Here is a 17,587-nt window from a genome sequence, read left to right as displayed (position 1 = left end):
TTGCAGTGAACTGAGATCCCGCCACGGCACTCCAGCCTGGGTGACAGAGTGAGACTCCGTCTCAAAAAAAAAAAAAAAAAAAAAAAAGATTTGGGAAGTATTCAGCTATTATTTTGTTAAGTAGGTTTTCTATATCTTTGCCCATATTGTCTCCTTCTGGGACTCTGAAAATTCAAATATTTGGTAGATTTATGGTGTCAAAACTGTCTTCCAGTTCTTAGATTATTTCTTGTATTTGATCTAATCTGTTGTTTAAACCCTCAGTTGTATTTTTTATTTCATTCATTATATTCTTCAGTTTCAGAATTTTTAAAATGTCTCTGTTGAATTTCTCATTCAGATCATGAATTGTGTTTCTGATTGTTTTAAAATTTTTATCTGTATCCCATTTAGCTTCTTTAATATTATTATTTTGAATCCTTTTTCAGGCATTTTACAGATTTCTTTTTCATTGGAATCTATTGCTGGAGAATTATTATGTTCTTTTGGCAGTATCATGTTTCCTTGCCTTTTCATGTTTCTTGTGTCTTTCTGTTGATATCTGGTGTAGCAGTTGTTTCTTCCAGTTTTATAGATTGGTTTTCATAGGGTAAGACATTTTCCTAAAGATGTACCTATAGTGTTGGTTGGGTAGGTTGATTAGGCTTTGATTCTGGTTGGGCACACTCATGTAGTCATCATATTTCATTGGCTGTCATCAGAATTAGTGGTGCCTGTTAATTCCTCAGTTGCTTGGGCTGCAGTTGTTAGCGAGAGCTATAGTGAGGCTTTGCTGAGGATGGGAATGTCAGGAGGGCTGGTCTTCAGGCAGCAATAGTGGTGGTAGTGGGCTGGATGTGCACCACATATGCAGGCACTGGTGGTAAGCGCATGCAGGCTGACCCTTGGACCTCCCGGTTGCTTGTTCAGGGACTAGCAGTGGCAGTGGTTGGTGGGTGGGTGGGTCCTTGGGCAGCATGTATGATGTTAGCAATGACAGTAGCAGTGTTGGGACAACCTAGAGGCCCCTAAGCAGTACATTCTGGCACCAGTGGTTGTGGCAGTCTCGGCAAGCCAGTTTACTGTCTCCCAGGTGGCACATGTATGTTGATGTTGGCGGCAGTACTGGCAGCAGGCTGGGTGGGTCTGATGTCATGCTCTCAAAAGGCATGTGCAGGTGCTAGTGTTGGTGGGTGGGATGGGTTGATCCCCACGTCCCCAAATGGTGTGCTTGGGCAGTGGAAGCAGTGGCAGTGGGCAGAACAGACCTATCTTCAGGTTTCTTTATGGTACATGCAGTCACTGGCAATGGGCAGGGCAGGCCTGTTTTCAAGTCCCTCTTTCCCCCCACCACAATGGTGCATGTAGGCACCAGTGACGGTGATGGGATGAGTCAGTCCCCAGGACCCCAGATAGTGTACTCAGATGCCAGTGACCAGGGGAGACCTATTCAGAGGCCCCTCAGTGGTACATGTGGGCACCAGCAGTGGTGGCCAGGTAGGCCTGTCCTGAAGCTCCTTAATATTTCACTCAACCACAGGCTGTGGCAGACAAGCAGATCAATCGTCAGGGCCCTGGACAGTGCACTCATGCAGCAGTGGGTAGGGTGGGCCTGTCCTTAGGCCTTAGGATGGTGCCCAGGTTGGCTGGTTTCTGGGCTGCTCAAAGGTATGTGCAAGTGCACATTGGCTTTGCTGCTGGGAGCAAGGAAGGGCTGCTATCAGTGACAGCGGACCCAGGAAGTTGGCTCTCAGGCTCTGGTGAGCACACACTTTGGTTCTGGCTCCCATTGTCCCACAGGCAGCCTCCCCATTACACATCACTGCCCATTTCCCAGGTGCAGGACAGTATGTGGGCTAGAGTGCTGCAAACCTGGGTATACCACTGAGTCTAGCCAGTGCCTCAGTACTACAGCCCTCTGGGCTGATGTTGGGGGAAATGTCAGCAAAGCTCCAGTGATGTGGACATTCAGGAGCTGTTGTGCCCCAGGGAAGGATATCATTTGTTGTGACTGGGCTCTCAAAATGATGTCATGCTACAGCTGCTTGAGTCTTGGGGGATGTGGTTTGCAGTGCAAACTATCTGTCTGGAACAATGCCACTGCATGGACTCCAAGAAGTCCCTATACTAGTCTCAGGGTCCATAAGGACTGAGGAGCTCTTCTGTGGCTAAGACTGTAGGAGTCCATCATGGGAGAGTAGACTGCTATAGACCTCTCACTTTAACCTTTTCCCTTCACTGGTGAGTTTCTCCTGGCTCTGTGCCAATCCTGGCTGGCTGGCAACTTTTCTTCCCTCTCCTTCTGTGACTCAGAGGTTCCCTGTCACTTCCCTCTGAATTCTAGTGTTCTCTCTTAAATGCTGTATTCAGTATTGATTATCTACTTGATATTCTGGTCCTTCTTTGTGGAGGAGGTGAGTGCTGGTGCCTCTGGTTAGCCATCTTGAAAGCGTCCTTCCCACTGTGAATAATTTCCAGAAAAATATAAATGGCTAAAATTGACATAAGAAATAAAAAAAAAATTAGTTCAGTAACCCCACAGAGAAAATTCAAAAAGTAGTCAAAAATAGAACTCCTGAAAGGAAGCACTTGTTTTTACTTATGAGTTCTACAAAACCTTCAAAAACATGTAATTCCTACAAGCCTATTCTAACATGAGAATATATGACAAGACAAGTAAATTCTTAATTTGGTAAAATAAAATATCGATTCTTTCCATATATTTTTCACTTTTAAAGTGATGATTCATTGTTCTGACCTAATATAAAAAAGACTGTGGAACATTTATATGGACGTTAGCAATTGATTACTAAAATTTTTATTTCTATTAATGTAACTCTGAGATAAGTTATTTAACATACTTCCTTATCTTGAAAGTTACATTCATTCTCCTCAAAGCTACAAAATATGATGCTTCTAAAATATAAACACAGTATTAGAAACAATATTTTTCCCCAGTTCTTAAAGCAGTTAATCAGATTTGTCCAAAGGGAAGTGTCATTTTAAAATAAGCACAAAGAGGATTGTATCAATATTTTACACATTTATGTGTAGGTGAAATAGCATGAATTTGAATGTGTTGAAGGCAACTTTGACCAAGGTTTAAACCTGTAAAACTGTAGAATATGAATAAAAATGTTCAATTATCAATGGATTTGAACTAATCAAAGCATCATACAGGACAAGAACACAGTAATTATAAATATGTATAAGCCGTTGCATGTCTTTGTTAGTGCTTCCATATCTCATAGAAACCTATCAATCTTAGGAACATTTCACAAATTAGAAAAGGTTATAACAATATCAATATGTTACAGTACTTATAATTATCTGTCAATAACTGATCCAAAGTATGATTTAAGATGAAACTCCATTCAATATTTTTTTAGTTTTAAAACTTTTTTGCTGTAAATTTGCATATTCATTCTGGTAGCACATTCAAAAGTCTTCTGTGAAAGGTAATGAAGTCCTAGGAACAGCAAGTTTTTTATTTTAGATTTTACATGTATAGGCAGAATATGTGTAAATTTTGAAATCTGGATCATGTCCAAAGACTGTCAGTTTGTCATCTTTTGTTGACTGGAAGCCAATTTCATTTAATAGTGCTAAATGATGATGCTAATATAAGTCAAATTGGCAAATGATAAATTATAAAATTGTCATTGAGAATGACAGAAACTAAGTGGTGTTCATTCTTCTGAATATCTTTCTGAAAACTTGATTCCAAGTTAGTAACACTTTCATAACTTAACCATCTATCAACTAAGTAACACTGGTTGGGTTGAAGTACAAGTTGAAAATTGTCAATATGACACTTTTCAAATCAATTATGTATATTGTCCATTTAGACTTGTGATATGACATTTTAATTTTATACAGTGACTCCAAAAAAGGGCCAACAAATAAAAAACACTAAATATCTTACAATGTTTTATTGTGCCTTTCTCCAAGATGCATGATTCTTTTACATTTTTAATTGACAGATAACAATTGTGTATATTTATGGGGTACAATGTGATGTGTGTATATTTGTGGGGTACAATGTGATGTTCTGATCTATGTATACATTGCAGAAAGATTCCCTTGAGCTAATTAACATATTGTTACCTTACCAATTTATTTTTTGTGATCATAACATTAAAAATCTTTTTTGAAGGCCAGGAGCAGTGACTTATACCTGTAATCCCATCACTTTGGGAGGCTGAGGTGGGAGGATTACTTGAGCCCAGGAGTTTGAAATCAGCCTGGGCAACATGACAAATTTGTCTCTAAAATAAATAAATAAATAAATAAATAAATAAATAAATAAATAAATAAATACAAAACTAACCAAGTGGGGTGGCATGTGCTTGTAGTCCTACTACTTGGGAGGCTGAGATGGGACGATCACCTGAGCCCTGGAGGTCGAGGTTGCAGTGAGCCATGGTCGTGCCACTGTACTGCAGCCTGGGTGACAGAGTGAGATCCTGTTTCACAAAATAAAATAAAAAGATAAAAAATAAAAATCTATTTTGAAATATACAATACATTGTTATTAACGGTGGTCATCATATAGTGTTAAAGATCACTAAACTTATTCCTACAGTCTAGCTGAAACTTTGTATGTTTTGATCAACATCTTCCCTTTCCCCACCACCATAACCTCCAGCCTCTGTCATCACCTTCCTGTTTCTCTGAAATCAACTTTTTAAAAATTCCATATATAACAAGTGAGATCATACAGTATCCATCTTTCTGTACCTGGCTTCTTTCACTTAGCATAATGTCCTCTAGTTCCATCCATATTGTCACAAATGAAAAACTTTTCTTATTTTTAAAGGCTGTATATAATATCTCATTGTGCAGATATACCACATTGCCTTTATCGATTCATCCACTGATAGACACTTAGGTTGCTCCATAACTTGGCTATTGTGAAAAATCTTGAAATATATGGGAGTACCAACGTCTGCTTGACGTATCAATTTCAATTCCTTTGAATATATACCCAGAAGTGCGATTGCTAGATCATATGGTATTTTTAGTTTTTTTAAGAAACCTCCATGCTATTTTCCAAAATGGCTGTACTAATTTGCATTCCCAGCAGCAGTATACACAGGTTCCCTTCTCCTCATATCCTCACCAACACTTATTCTTTTTCTCTTTTTTGACATTAGTAGCTATTCTAACAGGCATGAGGTGATATCTCACTGTGGTTTAAATTTGCATTTCCTTGGTGACTAGAGATGTTGAGTGTTTTTCATATATCTGTTGGCATCTCTCTCTCTTATTTTGAGAAATGTCTGCTCAGATACTTTTACCATCTATCTATCTCTGTATATCATCTATCTCTATCTCATACCATCTATCTCTCTTATTTTGAGAAATGTCTGCTCAGATACTTTGAGTTTTCTTACTATTGAGTTGTTTGAATTCTTTATATATTTTGGATATTGGCCCCTTATCAGATGTATGGTTTGTAAATATCTTCTCCTAACACATGGTTTATCTCTTCACTGTTACTTCTTTCTTTTGCTGTCCATAATCTTTTTCATTCATTGCAGTCTCATTTATCTATTTTTGCTTTTACTGCTTGTGCTTTTGGAGTCCTAGCCAATAAATCATTGCCCAGGCAAATGTCGAGGAGCTTTTCCCTCCTCCACAAGTTTCACATCTTGTGCTTAACATAATATCTTTTATCCATTTTGAGTTGATTTTTTTTTTTTTTTTTTTTTTTGCCTAATTATTTCAAGATACTTTATTTTAAAAACAGGTCACAACACTAAGCTTTTGGCCCATTCTGCCATTGTACAAGCTACAAACGCTTGTTCAGCAGCTGAGGGGCACTCTTGAGTAGCGTGTCTGAAGAGTGAATAAAAATCCATGTAAAACAAATATTCAAATAGTTTCCATAGGAACACAGATAAGTGTGACCCATATCCTAGTCTTCCATATGGCTGCATCGTGCCGACCCTACTCTTACAAAGACATTTCAAAACTAGCAGTAATTAAGTTACATGGTCCCCCCAAATCCCTTAATTTAAGCTAAACTTGTAGTTAACAGCTACTAGGGTGATATCTACACATTAATACCAGCTGAAGCACAGGCTGCTGGGTGGCATTTCATCCCACTCTCCCAGGCACAAGGCACAGGCAGGGTGCTGGTGTCCTGTTCCTCTACTTCGGGTGGGAAGTCGGGGTTCTGGAATTGCTGCATGAGTTGCCACGCAGGCCCTGACATCACATAGTAGATCACCGGCCTCTGGAAGCCATTGAACGTAGAGGCAGCAGCAACAGTGTAAGCGCCCATGTTTTCAAAGAGCATCCAATCACCCACATGCATTTCGGGCAGGTCATAGCGCTCAACAATCCGATCAAGGCCATCACATATTGGTCCCCATATGCTGGATGAATAATACTTCTTATCTGGTTTAGGTCTCTTTTGCAGAAGGGGCTTTACATGTGCGTGATCATACAGTATGCAATTAAATGATCCATAGACACCATAATTCACATAATACATAAAGGTCTGTTCACTCGACTCATCTTCATCATCAGAGCCAGTCTGTTCCTTTAATACAATTTTCTTGGAGATGATATTAACCGCAAGTGTGAAAGCTGATGCAACATAGTATCTGCCAGGCTTAGCTATGATTCTCACTCCAGAGTCTGACAGAAAATATCTGTCCAACGCTGGGTTGATTATGCTGGTGATCTCTTCAAATTTAAGCTTCACATCCTCAGATCCAGGAAAGCCACCGCCAATATCAAGCAGATACATGCTGAAACCAACCTCAGCCCCCATGTCAAAAACACAGCGGGTATCAGAGATTGCCTGCACGAAGGTCTCAGGATCGGTACAGCCGCTTCCTACGTGGAAGCTGACACCAACAACATCGATATTCACCTCTTTTGCCCTTTCCAAAAGGAGCCTGCTATTTCTGAGCGTGGCACCGAATTTAACACTGAGACGACAGACTGCTTTGGAATCATCAGTGGCAATCCGCAAAACCAACTTTGCTTTTGGATGTGCTCTGGCAACTTTCATCAACTCAACTTCACTATCAAAAGTCATCATCTGGACTCCATTATTAGCAGCATACTTAGTTTGAGATACTTGTTTACAAGGATTTGCATAGATAATCCTCTCTGGAGGCACCCTCAGACTCTGCACCAACTGTATTTCAGTCTTGCTAGCACAGTCAAATCCTGTCCCCACAGCAGCAAGGGTCTTCATGATGGCTTTGCTATCATTACATTTGACTGCATAAAAGGGGGTGACACGAGGGAGAGCATTTAACCACCTCAGATGTTTCTTTAGAATGTCTCCCAGGTCTGCCACATAGAAGGCATCCTTATCATCAGAAAAAGAAACTTCATTAATTTTTTGGTCCAGAATGCCCTTGGCAGTAAAACCTTCATCGAGGAAGTGGCAGTCAAATTCTTCATTACCAAAGTTGTTCATGATTTCTTGATGTTCCTATGGAAAACTAAGAGATGGAATTGAAAGAAATATTTCCAGCTTCTCACAAAGGCAACTCTCCAGGAATTCCAAATCCCTCTGCGTGTGCCCTTGGAGCAGTAGTGGCAATCTCAGAGCGCCCAGGCGCCATGGGCCAGCCCAGTGGGGAAGCGCAGACGCCGGAGCGGCAGGAGCGCTCGGCCGCCCCTGCCGCGCCCGTCAGCGCCTGGCTCCCACCGGCCTGAGACGCCGGCCGGAGGTGGCGCCCGAGTTGCTGGCAGAGGGGCTACAGGAGGGACTGACATTGAGTTGATTTTTATATGTGGTTTGATGTAAGGGTCCAATTTTATTATTCTGCGCATGAATATCCAGTTTTCCCAACGCCATTTATTAAATACATTGGAAAGGACAATAAATTGTTCTTTCCCCATTGCATGTTCTTGGCCACTTTGTTGAAAATCAACTGACCATAAATACTTGGATTTATATCTGGGCTTTCTATCCTGTACCATTCTTCAGAGTGTCTGTTTTTATACCAGTACCATGCTGCTTTGTTTCAACAGCTTTATAATATATTTTGAAGTTACTGTGTTGCCTCCAGCTTTGTTCCTTTTATGCAAGATTGTTGGCTCTCTAGGGTATTATCTGGTTCCATATTAATTTTAGGACTGTTTTTTCTCTTTTGCTAAAAAAAAGACATTGGAATTTTGATAGGAATTGCATTTAATTAGTAAATTACTTTGGGTAGTATGAACATTTTAACACTATTGTTTCTACTAATCCATGAATATGGGATATCTTTCCATTTATTTATTTTTAACTGTGTGTGTGTGTGTGTGTGTATGTATGTATGTATTGAGACAGAGTCTCACTCTGTTGCCCAGGCTGGAGTGCAGTGGAGTGATCTCGGCTCACTGCAACCTCCACCCACCGATCAAATGATTTTCCTGCCTCATCCTCCCAAGTAGCTGGGATTACAGGCGCCTGCCACCGCACCCAGCTAATTTTTGTATTTTTAGTAGAGACGGGGTTTCACCATCTTGGCCAGGCTAGTCTTGAACTCCTGACCTCATGACCCACCCGCCTCAGTGTCCCAAAGTGCTGGGATTACAGGTGTGAGCCACTGCGCCCAGTCAATATCTTTCCATTTATTTGTGTCTTAATTTCTTTCATCAATGTTTTATAATTTTCAGTGTATAGGTTTTTCATCTGTTTGGTTAAATTTGCTCCTATGTATTTTCTTTTTTGGTGCTAGTATAAATGGAATTGTTTTCTTAATTTATTTTTTGGATAATTCATTGTTAGTGTATTGAACGAGTACTGATTTTTGTATGTTGATTTTATAACCTGCAACTTTACTGATTTTATAAGCTGCCAAATCAACCACATGTTGGTTTTGCAACCTACAAACTTATCAGTTCGAACAATTTTTTGTTTTTTCTGTAAGATTGTGTCATCAGCAAACAGAATTTCACATTTTCCTTTCCTATAAGGATACTTTTAATTTCTTTTCCATGTATAATTGCACTGGCTGGGATTTCCAGTACTGTGTTGAATACAAGTGATAAGAGTAGATATCCTTGTCTTATTCCTGATCTTAGAGGAAAAATTTTCAACTTTTAACAAATGAGTATGATGTTAGCTGTGGGCTTATCATATATGGCCTTTATTGTGTTGAGGTATATTCCTTCCATATTTTTTTTAGTTTTTATCGTGACCAGATGTTGAATTTTGTCAGATGCTTTTTCTACATCTATTGAGATGGTCATGCAGTTTTTGTCCTTTATCTTGTTAATACAGTGTATCACACATTGATTTATATATGTTGAACCATACTTGAATTTCTGGGATAAATACCACTTCATCATGGTGAATGATCTTTTTTAATGTGTCATTGAATTTGGTTTGATGGTATTTTGTTGAGTATTTTTGCATCTATGTTCATCAGGGACATTGGGCTGTAATTTTCTTTTACTGTAGTGTCTCTGTCTGGCTGGTATCAGGGTAATGCTGGCCTCACAGTGAGTTTGTTGGAAGGGCTTGAAAAGGATTGCTTTTACTTTTTCTTTCAGTATTTGATATAATTCAGCAGTGAAACCATCAAATCCTAGGCTTATCTGATTATTTATTCAGTCTCCTTACTCATTATTGGTCTGTTCAGATTTTCTATTTTTTTTCCTGACTTATTCTTAGTAGACTGCATGTTTCTTTGAGCTCATTCATTTCTTCTAGGTTATCCAAGTTATTGGTATATAGTTGTTCATAGTACTAGTAGTATGTTGTGATTATTTGTATTTCTGTGGTATACACTTATAATGTCTCCTCTTTTATTTCTGATTTTATTTGAATCTTCTCTTTTTCTCTTTGTTAGTCTACTGAAAGGTTAGTCAGTTTTGTTTATCTTTTCAAAAACCAACTTTTAGTTTTCTTGATCTCTTCTATTATTTTTCTAGTATCTAATTTTTCTTTTTTCTCTTTATTATTTCCTTCCAAGTTTGGGCTTATTCTTCTTTTTCTAGTTCCTTGAGGTGTAATGTTAGATTGTTTATTTGAGATATTCTTTTCTGAAGTAGGCACTTTTTACCATATACTCTCTTAGGACTACTTTTGCTGCATCTTATATGTTTTGGTATATTGTGTTTTCATTTTTGTTTGTCACAAGGTATTTATAAATTTCATCTTTGGCCAATTGGTTGTTCAGAAAGATGCTTCATTTATACATATTTGTGACTTTTCCAAGATTGTTCCTCTTACTGATTTGTAGTTTCATGCCGTTGTGGTCAGAAAATACATGATTTCAGTCTTCCTAAATTTGTTGAGACTTGTTTTGTGGCCCAGCATATAATATGTTCTGAAGAATGTTCAACGTACACTGGAAAACAATTTATATTCTGTTTCTGTTGGATGCTAATGCTGTAAAATATATGTTAGGTCCCTTTTTTAAATTGTAGTTTAAATTGATGTCTCCTCATTGATTTTCTCTTCTTTAGATGATCCAGTGTTGAAAGTGGGGGTAATGAAGTCTACTATCATTGTATTGCAATCTCTCTCTCCCTTCAAACTTACTAATATTTGCTTCATATATTCATGGGCTCCAATGTTTAGTGCAAATATATTTACCATTGTTATAACTTCTTGATGAACTGAACCCTTTATCACTATAAGATGACCTTCTTTTTCTCTTTTCATAGCGGGGTTTCACCATGTTAGCCAGGATGGTCTTGATCTCCTGACCTCGTGATCCACCCACCTCGGCCTCCCAAAGTGCTGGGATTACAGGTGTGAGCCACCATGCCCAGCCTTTTTACAAAAAGTATATCTTGTCTGATGGAAGTATAGCTATCTCCAATCTTTCCGTTTCTATTTGAATGGAATATCTTTTTCCATCCATTTACTTTGAGTCTGTGTGTCCTCAGAGGTGAAGTGAGCCTCGTATGCACAGCATATAGTTGGGTCTTCCAGACAAGTGATTCTAAACAAGTAACATATAGTAACATAGTCCACTAGTCTGTTAGAACCATGATAGCTAGGCGTCTGGCCAGGGGTACATCCATCTTTTACAGGGCCTGAAGCTGATACAATTTGAGGAATTTTTTTTTAAGAAAAAGAATTTAAATTTTCAGATACAAAATTAGATACCACAAAGGACTTCTACAAGTAAGAGGTAATGAAGCTTAAGCTTCATTAGCTTCATGGAAAATTCATCTCTGTATCTGGCACACAGTAAACGTTGCATAGTTATTTGCGGAATGATTTTTGATTAGCTAATATCTGTTCATTAAAACTAATGTTACAATGAGTATGACTACCCTGCTTGTGGGCCACTTGCTTGCAATTTCTTCAGTATATTTAGACTTAATAGTACCTTAGCATTAGTCTCGATGAGCTTACTCCATGTCCATTATTCCTGTATGTGCTAGCCTACCCAGGTAAAGGACATAAAAATGAAATATACAGCCAAATGGGTTTTATTTTCTTGATTCATTTAGACTATGACCATTTCCCAGATATTTGTTGTCTTAATCCATTTTCTGCTGCTACAACAGCATACCACAGACTGGGTAACTTATAAAGAAAACAGATTTATTCAGTTAACAGCTCTAGCGGCTGGGAAGTCCAAGAGCTTGGTGCTGGGATCTGGTAAGAGTGATCCCATGGTGAAGGGTGGAAGGCAGAGTAAACACATGAGACAGAGAAAGGAAATTGGGCCAAACTCACTTTTACAACAAACCCATTCTTTTGATAACTAACCCACTCCTGTGATAACAGCATTAATCTATTCATGATGGCAGAGCCTTCATGACCTAATCCTCTCTTAAGGGCCCCACCTTCCAATGCCATTGCACTGGCAATTAAGTTTCAACATGTGTTTTGGTGGGACATTCACACTATAGCATTTAATTGTGTAAATCCAACATTTAAACTAAATTCCTAGGCTAAATCTATCAAAAATTATTAAACAAAGTCAGAAGATAGCCACTTGAGAGGTGATATAGATACTAGATATGTCTTTCACCAGATTCTAAAGCTTAATTAACTCTGTCAGACTGAGGGGCATGGAATTATAGAGATATACTCTTGAATGCATTTTGCTTAAGTCCACATTCAAATATATGAATAATGAGGAGGTCCACAGGTGAATCAGCAAATAAATGGACTGCATAGCATGTTTCCAAACAGATTATGAAATTAAAACTTTCATGGGGGAGATATAATATCAATTTAAGAACTATTAATGTTTGCCCTCTTAGCTAGCACCTCTAGTCCCACCTACTCAGGAGACTGAAGCAGAAGGTTCACTTGAGCCCAGGAGTTTGAATCTAGCCTGGGCAAAGTAAAGCATGATCTCTTTTATTTTTATGTTTTAATTTGCCCTCTTCAAATCGATGACCCCAATTCCCTAGAACTATTTTTTTAAATACAGGGGAGAAATCAGAGAATTAAGGAAGAATGCAAAAATGAGAGACAGAAAACATTCCAGAAATAATTTGACCACAGATCTTATAGCCCACACTTACTTCTAAACATAAAGTACTCATAATGGTACCACAAATAGAACCATCTATATATGGGTATGTTTTTTTGTTTGTTTGTTTATATGGCTGTATATCAGTGTTCTATAGTTTTAAAATTAACTAGAATAAGTTTTAGATATTCTTCACCATTTGTTTTGACATATTAATTTTAAGATCAATTTATCAAGTTGAGGGGATTTTGATTAGAACTCCACTGAGTTTTACAGAATATATGGGGTCAGAATTGAAATTTTTATAAATGTATGGTCTTCCTAGATATAAGCATGTGTATGTCTGTATTTTAATCAGATGTCCATTTATGTTCTTTAGTAATGGTTGGTAATATCTTCTCAAATGTACTGCATATTTTTTGCTTTCAACAATAAATACAAATTTCATCAAAGAACAGAAAACAGGGAAAGCCACCTAGCTCATTTTATAAGACCAGTGTAATCTTGATACCAGCCAAGGGCAGTTCAAGTAAACAAAGTCACAGACTATTCTTAAGAGCATAGATGTAAAAATCTTAAATATTTGCAAAGTTGAAAAAAGTATATATTTTCAACTTACCAAATTCTTCTCTGAATATAAGAATCTATTATTAAAGTATCATGCTATTCTTGGATTAAAAATTAAAAACCACATATTATTTTGATTGTACATTTAAGTTGCCTCCAGTTTTTCACTGTTATAAACAGTGCTTTAATTACCAATCTTGGATACTGTCCCATCATTTCCTTAGGAAGATTTACCAAAAGTATATTTTAAATTATGATATATTGTTAAAATACAGGTACAGCAAACTTTTTTACAAAGGGCCAGATAGCAAATATTAGAGATTTGTGAGCCAAGAGGCAAAACTGAAGTTATTATGTAGGTACTTATATAACAAGACAGAAAATTTCCATAAATCTTTATTGATGAAATTAAAAGAGTACAATTTTTGTGATATAGCTCTACATATGTGAAGAATGGAATCCTTTTCAGAGGAGGTAACATTTCACTTAATTGGGTTTGAAAGCTGGTGTTTCCTATCAAAATCTTTAGCTAACGTTCATCTGTTAATGCTTATCTACAATGAGATTTTACATATTTCACCTTTGAAAATGTCTTTCCACATATATAAGTACTGCCAAATACTGATATCAATCCATGAGTATATGCTTTTAATTGAGTATATTCAACAGACTGGCAGGCATTTTTAGAATTCTATTAGCTAAAAGGCTAGAATGCCTTTTAGCATGTCATTACATTGCAAATCACTTCCAATTAAAGTTCCTCAATTGCACAGTTAAATGGATTTTGGAATATGTAAATTTCCTTTGCACTTGCATCAAGGTCTGAAAAACACTGCTGTAATTTGAAATCAGAAAATATATTGCTGAAAATTTGTGTAGGAATGGAGATGATTTAAAAAAAAAAAAAAAAAAAAAAAAACCTTTTGACAGTGCAGGAAGTATGTGATGCAGCCTGACATTACTTGCAATTCAAACAATGTTCTCATTGAAATGACTTTATCACATTATGTTTCACATATAAGTTTCACATATAAGCACTGTTTTACTTTGTAACTTTAGCTTGAAACCGTTTCAAATTTGCAGCAAAAGCTAATTTCAAAGCCACTCAGTGTTCAGTAGCAGTGATTGAGCACAGTTCTTCCAACCGTTAAAAATGTAAAAACCGTTCTTAATTTGAGGACTGTATCAAAAGCAGGCTAGATTTGGCCCATGGGCCATAGCTTACTGACCCTTGGCTAGTGCAGTGGCTCATACCTGTAATCCCAGCACTTTCGGAGGCCGAGGCGGGCAGATCACAAGGTCAGGAGTTCAAGACCAGCCTGATCAACATGGTGAAACCCCGTCTCTACTAAAAATACAAAAGCTAGCCAGGCATGGTGGTGCATGCCTGTAATCCCGGTTACTCAAGAGACAGAGGCAAGAGAATCACTTGAACTGGGAAGGCAGAGGTTTCAGTGAGCCGAGATCACGCCACTGCACTCCAGCCTGGCAACAGAGTGAGGCTCTGTCTCAAAAAATAAATAAAGTCTTAACCAATTATATTCCCAGTAAGTGTTACATGCCTATTTTCCCAAAACTTTGCAACCTGTAATTATTATTTACTTTTAAAGATTTATCCAATTTGAAATTACATTTTTCAGCTTGCATTTATTTACATAAGGTCACATATCTTTTAATGATTATAAGCCATTTATATCTATTTCTTCACTGTAAGTGGTTGTTCATATTCTTTCCCCATTTTTATTTCAATAAAATTTTCATTCCAACAATCATTCTGCATAGCAAAAAGAGATCTAAATCCTTTTTAGTGACTCCACTTGTTCAGTATTACTTTTCACTGCTTTCTCCTACACATCCAACACTCCTTCCATATCGAAAGATCTGCCATTGTCTGAGAGTTGTGTTTTCTCAGGCTTTTCTGCATATCTGCACCAGACATCATTCATTCCCTGTCACCTTTTCTCCATTTTCCCCCTCTTATAGTAACTCTTATTCACCCTTCAAGACTACCATCAAAGATCAGTTCCTCCTCTTTGGTTCCACAGCATCCTGCACATATGTGCTATAAAATCTATCATACTTTTTTGTAATTAACTATTGGTTTACAGTGGTCTCTCTCCCCACTGGGCATACAGCTTTTTGAGATACGGTATTATAATTGATCGCCATACTCCAAAACAGTGCCCAGCACTTAGTTGGTACTAATTATTTTATTTCATAATACTAGTAATATTAATAATAACAAATATATGCCAGACACAGCAACGAATCTGTTTAGTATCCCTTGTATCGTGCTTAGCATAATATGCAATTAAAATCTGAAGACACACCCTCAGATATTAATGTCTTACAAAAGAAAAATAGCAATTAACATTTTTTATTCCCTGACAAAACTGAGTATGTCAAAGACTTTATTAAAAACTTGTATTTTCCCTCACAGCTTAAAATAATTTATTTAAATACTTGCCTTTAGTTATAGCTGTGATCTCCAATTCAGAAAAATTTGCTTATACTAGAAAACTAAGAAACTTAAAATACAGAAAAGAATATTTACAAACTTTCTATTTTGTAATCTGAACAATAAGTTTCTTTCAAAATCCTCTTTGTAATTTGAGCAAGATTCATTTTGAATCAATCTTTTATTTTGCTTTATTTCCTCAGGATATTCATTACCTTGCACTAGATAAAGGTGAATTGGCACTAGCTGAAGTGGCAAGAAAAAGAGCTAGTGACATTGATGCAGAATCAATAACCTCTGGAGTTGGTAAGAATTAATGCTATTTTTAAGTGCTTTTTATTTTAATCAATAGTTAGTATCATTTCTATTTATGTTTGGAGGACATGGTTGGTTAATTTGAATTACTTTGTTTGTAAAGACAGTGCCTTATAAAAAGAAGAAGTAAGCCTTGACAAACAGCACAGTATTGATATACAAGTTGGAATTGTGTTTATGTGAAAATTTCTAATCAGTGATTACTATTGTCATTATTTAGCAAAAAGTCAAAAGGATATTCTTTTCATAAGATTTTGTATTATCATACTGTTGTTATTAAAATTAACCAACACAGAAATTTATATAATCCTTTATACACAGACATGTCATTTCTCAAAAGAATTCTCTCCTATATCGGGCAAAGTATTTCATATGGGAGTTTGGGTTTGATAGGTGATCTGTTTTTCTTTAGAAGCTGCTAGAATCATTTTAAACTGTAGTATTCTAAAGAAGACAGATCAGAAGCCTTAGAATGAATTTAAAAGTTCCTTTAAATTTTATAACATAAAAAATGAAAGTTTATAAAAAGTATTGTAATATTAACACTAACATCTTTTTTTTCACCTCAGTTTATCTAATGCCTCTAAATTGAGCAATATTGATACTTAGAAATCCAATTCCTTTTCTTACTGAGTATTTATTATTCTTAAATTAGGCAAAGAACCCTCAGGATTGTACTAGAATTCATTCTTCTGTGGAACTCCTCTGAAACAAGTTTTAAAAAGATTTCCACTTTGTAAGTGCTTGAAAAATCTTATACAAGCCTCTCCATTGACAGATCTTGTGCTTTGTTTTTGTAATGCTGTTTGCAGCCAAAGGGACCAATTGTCAGCTTCTTTCTGACACCACCACATAGATCTAATCTTCAAGGTGGTACTGAAGGACTCCAAGCCATTCCAGCAGGGTAGCTCTAAACCTGAATACCAGGGCCAACAGGTACTAGCAAAATAATTCCATTCTCCTTCCCCCATCCTGAAAGAGTTCCAAATTGATTAGACCACTTTCATATCTCCGTTTCTAATGGATAAGGAATACTCACTATTAATGCAGTATTGGATAAGAATAACTGTAATTGACCTATCACTATATCTTGTTACTTGCTAGGGAGGGATATTAATGTGTGTACTACTACTACTAATAGCACCTAATATTTATTGAATTTAGCATTCAATAAATTAGTTACAGATAACTAATTTTCACAACTCTGTGAAGTACAATTTATATTTGCTATGAGAAGTCACTTCTAACTAAATGATGAAAGCATACCATGTTTATAGAAATGATGATGTTATATGATGGGGAAATATCCTCCATCCCCATCCCTCTAGCCATTTAGGAAAACACAGTAGGAAGTTAAGTCATAGCCAGTTTTCTGGGATGTTTCCTTAGCTGTCCTGTACCCTGCCTTTTCTTCCAGGATATCAGATATCATGAAGGCCATCTTTGCATTTTAAAGCTATCTAAAAATAGTAACAGTGAAAGAGAATGTGAAGAGATTATCACAAAATTTCAGCAAAACAAAGAAACTCCCCGATTCACCAAAATGCATCTCATTTCCTGTATATTCTCTGATGAGGTTACTGTGGCCAGCGGATAATTCCTAGCCAGAAAGCTTAGTGTACCCACTTTGAGCCCTGCGTCATTTCTAGCAAATATATTTTCAATGATACCCTGTGACTTCTCTTTTCTCAGTCTTGTCTCAGGCCTCAGACTTTGACCTAGATTACTATGTTTTGACAAAGATACTATTAAATAACATCAGTAACTTTCAAGACGTTGCCCTATTACATGAATGTTCTACTCAGTTTTGCTGCAGAAAACTGGGTGATTCTCACTCAGAATTCCAAATGGAATTAGCAAA

General features: G+C 37.0%; 1 protein-coding gene and 1 pseudogene across 2 annotated transcripts in view; one reads left to right on the top strand and one right to left on the bottom strand.

The window, feature by feature from the left end:
* Nucleotides 1-17,587, top strand: part of WDPCP (WD repeat containing planar cell polarity effector) — a 479,266-nt gene that overhangs the window by 321,430 nt on the left and 140,249 nt on the right. Inside the window, exon 14 of the mRNA XM_025354043.1 lies at nt 15,615-15,717. Within this exon, the coding sequence (XP_025209828.1) occupies nt 15,615-15,717 (103 nt within the window). The remainder of the gene's footprint in view (nt 1-15,614; nt 15,718-17,587) is intronic.
* LOC112604712 lies at nt 5,673-7,718 on the bottom strand (annotated as a pseudogene). The gene has a single exon (XR_003115270.1). The product of XR_003115270.1 is annotated as an ornithine decarboxylase pseudogene (transcript).

The sequence above is a fragment of the Theropithecus gelada genome, chromosome 13, assembly GCF_003255815.1.
Source record: "Theropithecus gelada isolate Dixy chromosome 13, Tgel_1.0, whole genome shotgun sequence".
NCBI lineage: Eukaryota > Metazoa > Chordata > Mammalia > Primates > Cercopithecidae > Theropithecus > Theropithecus gelada.
The sequence above is the reverse complement of the archived record's forward strand: the minus strand, read 5'-3'. Positions and strand labels throughout refer to the sequence as shown.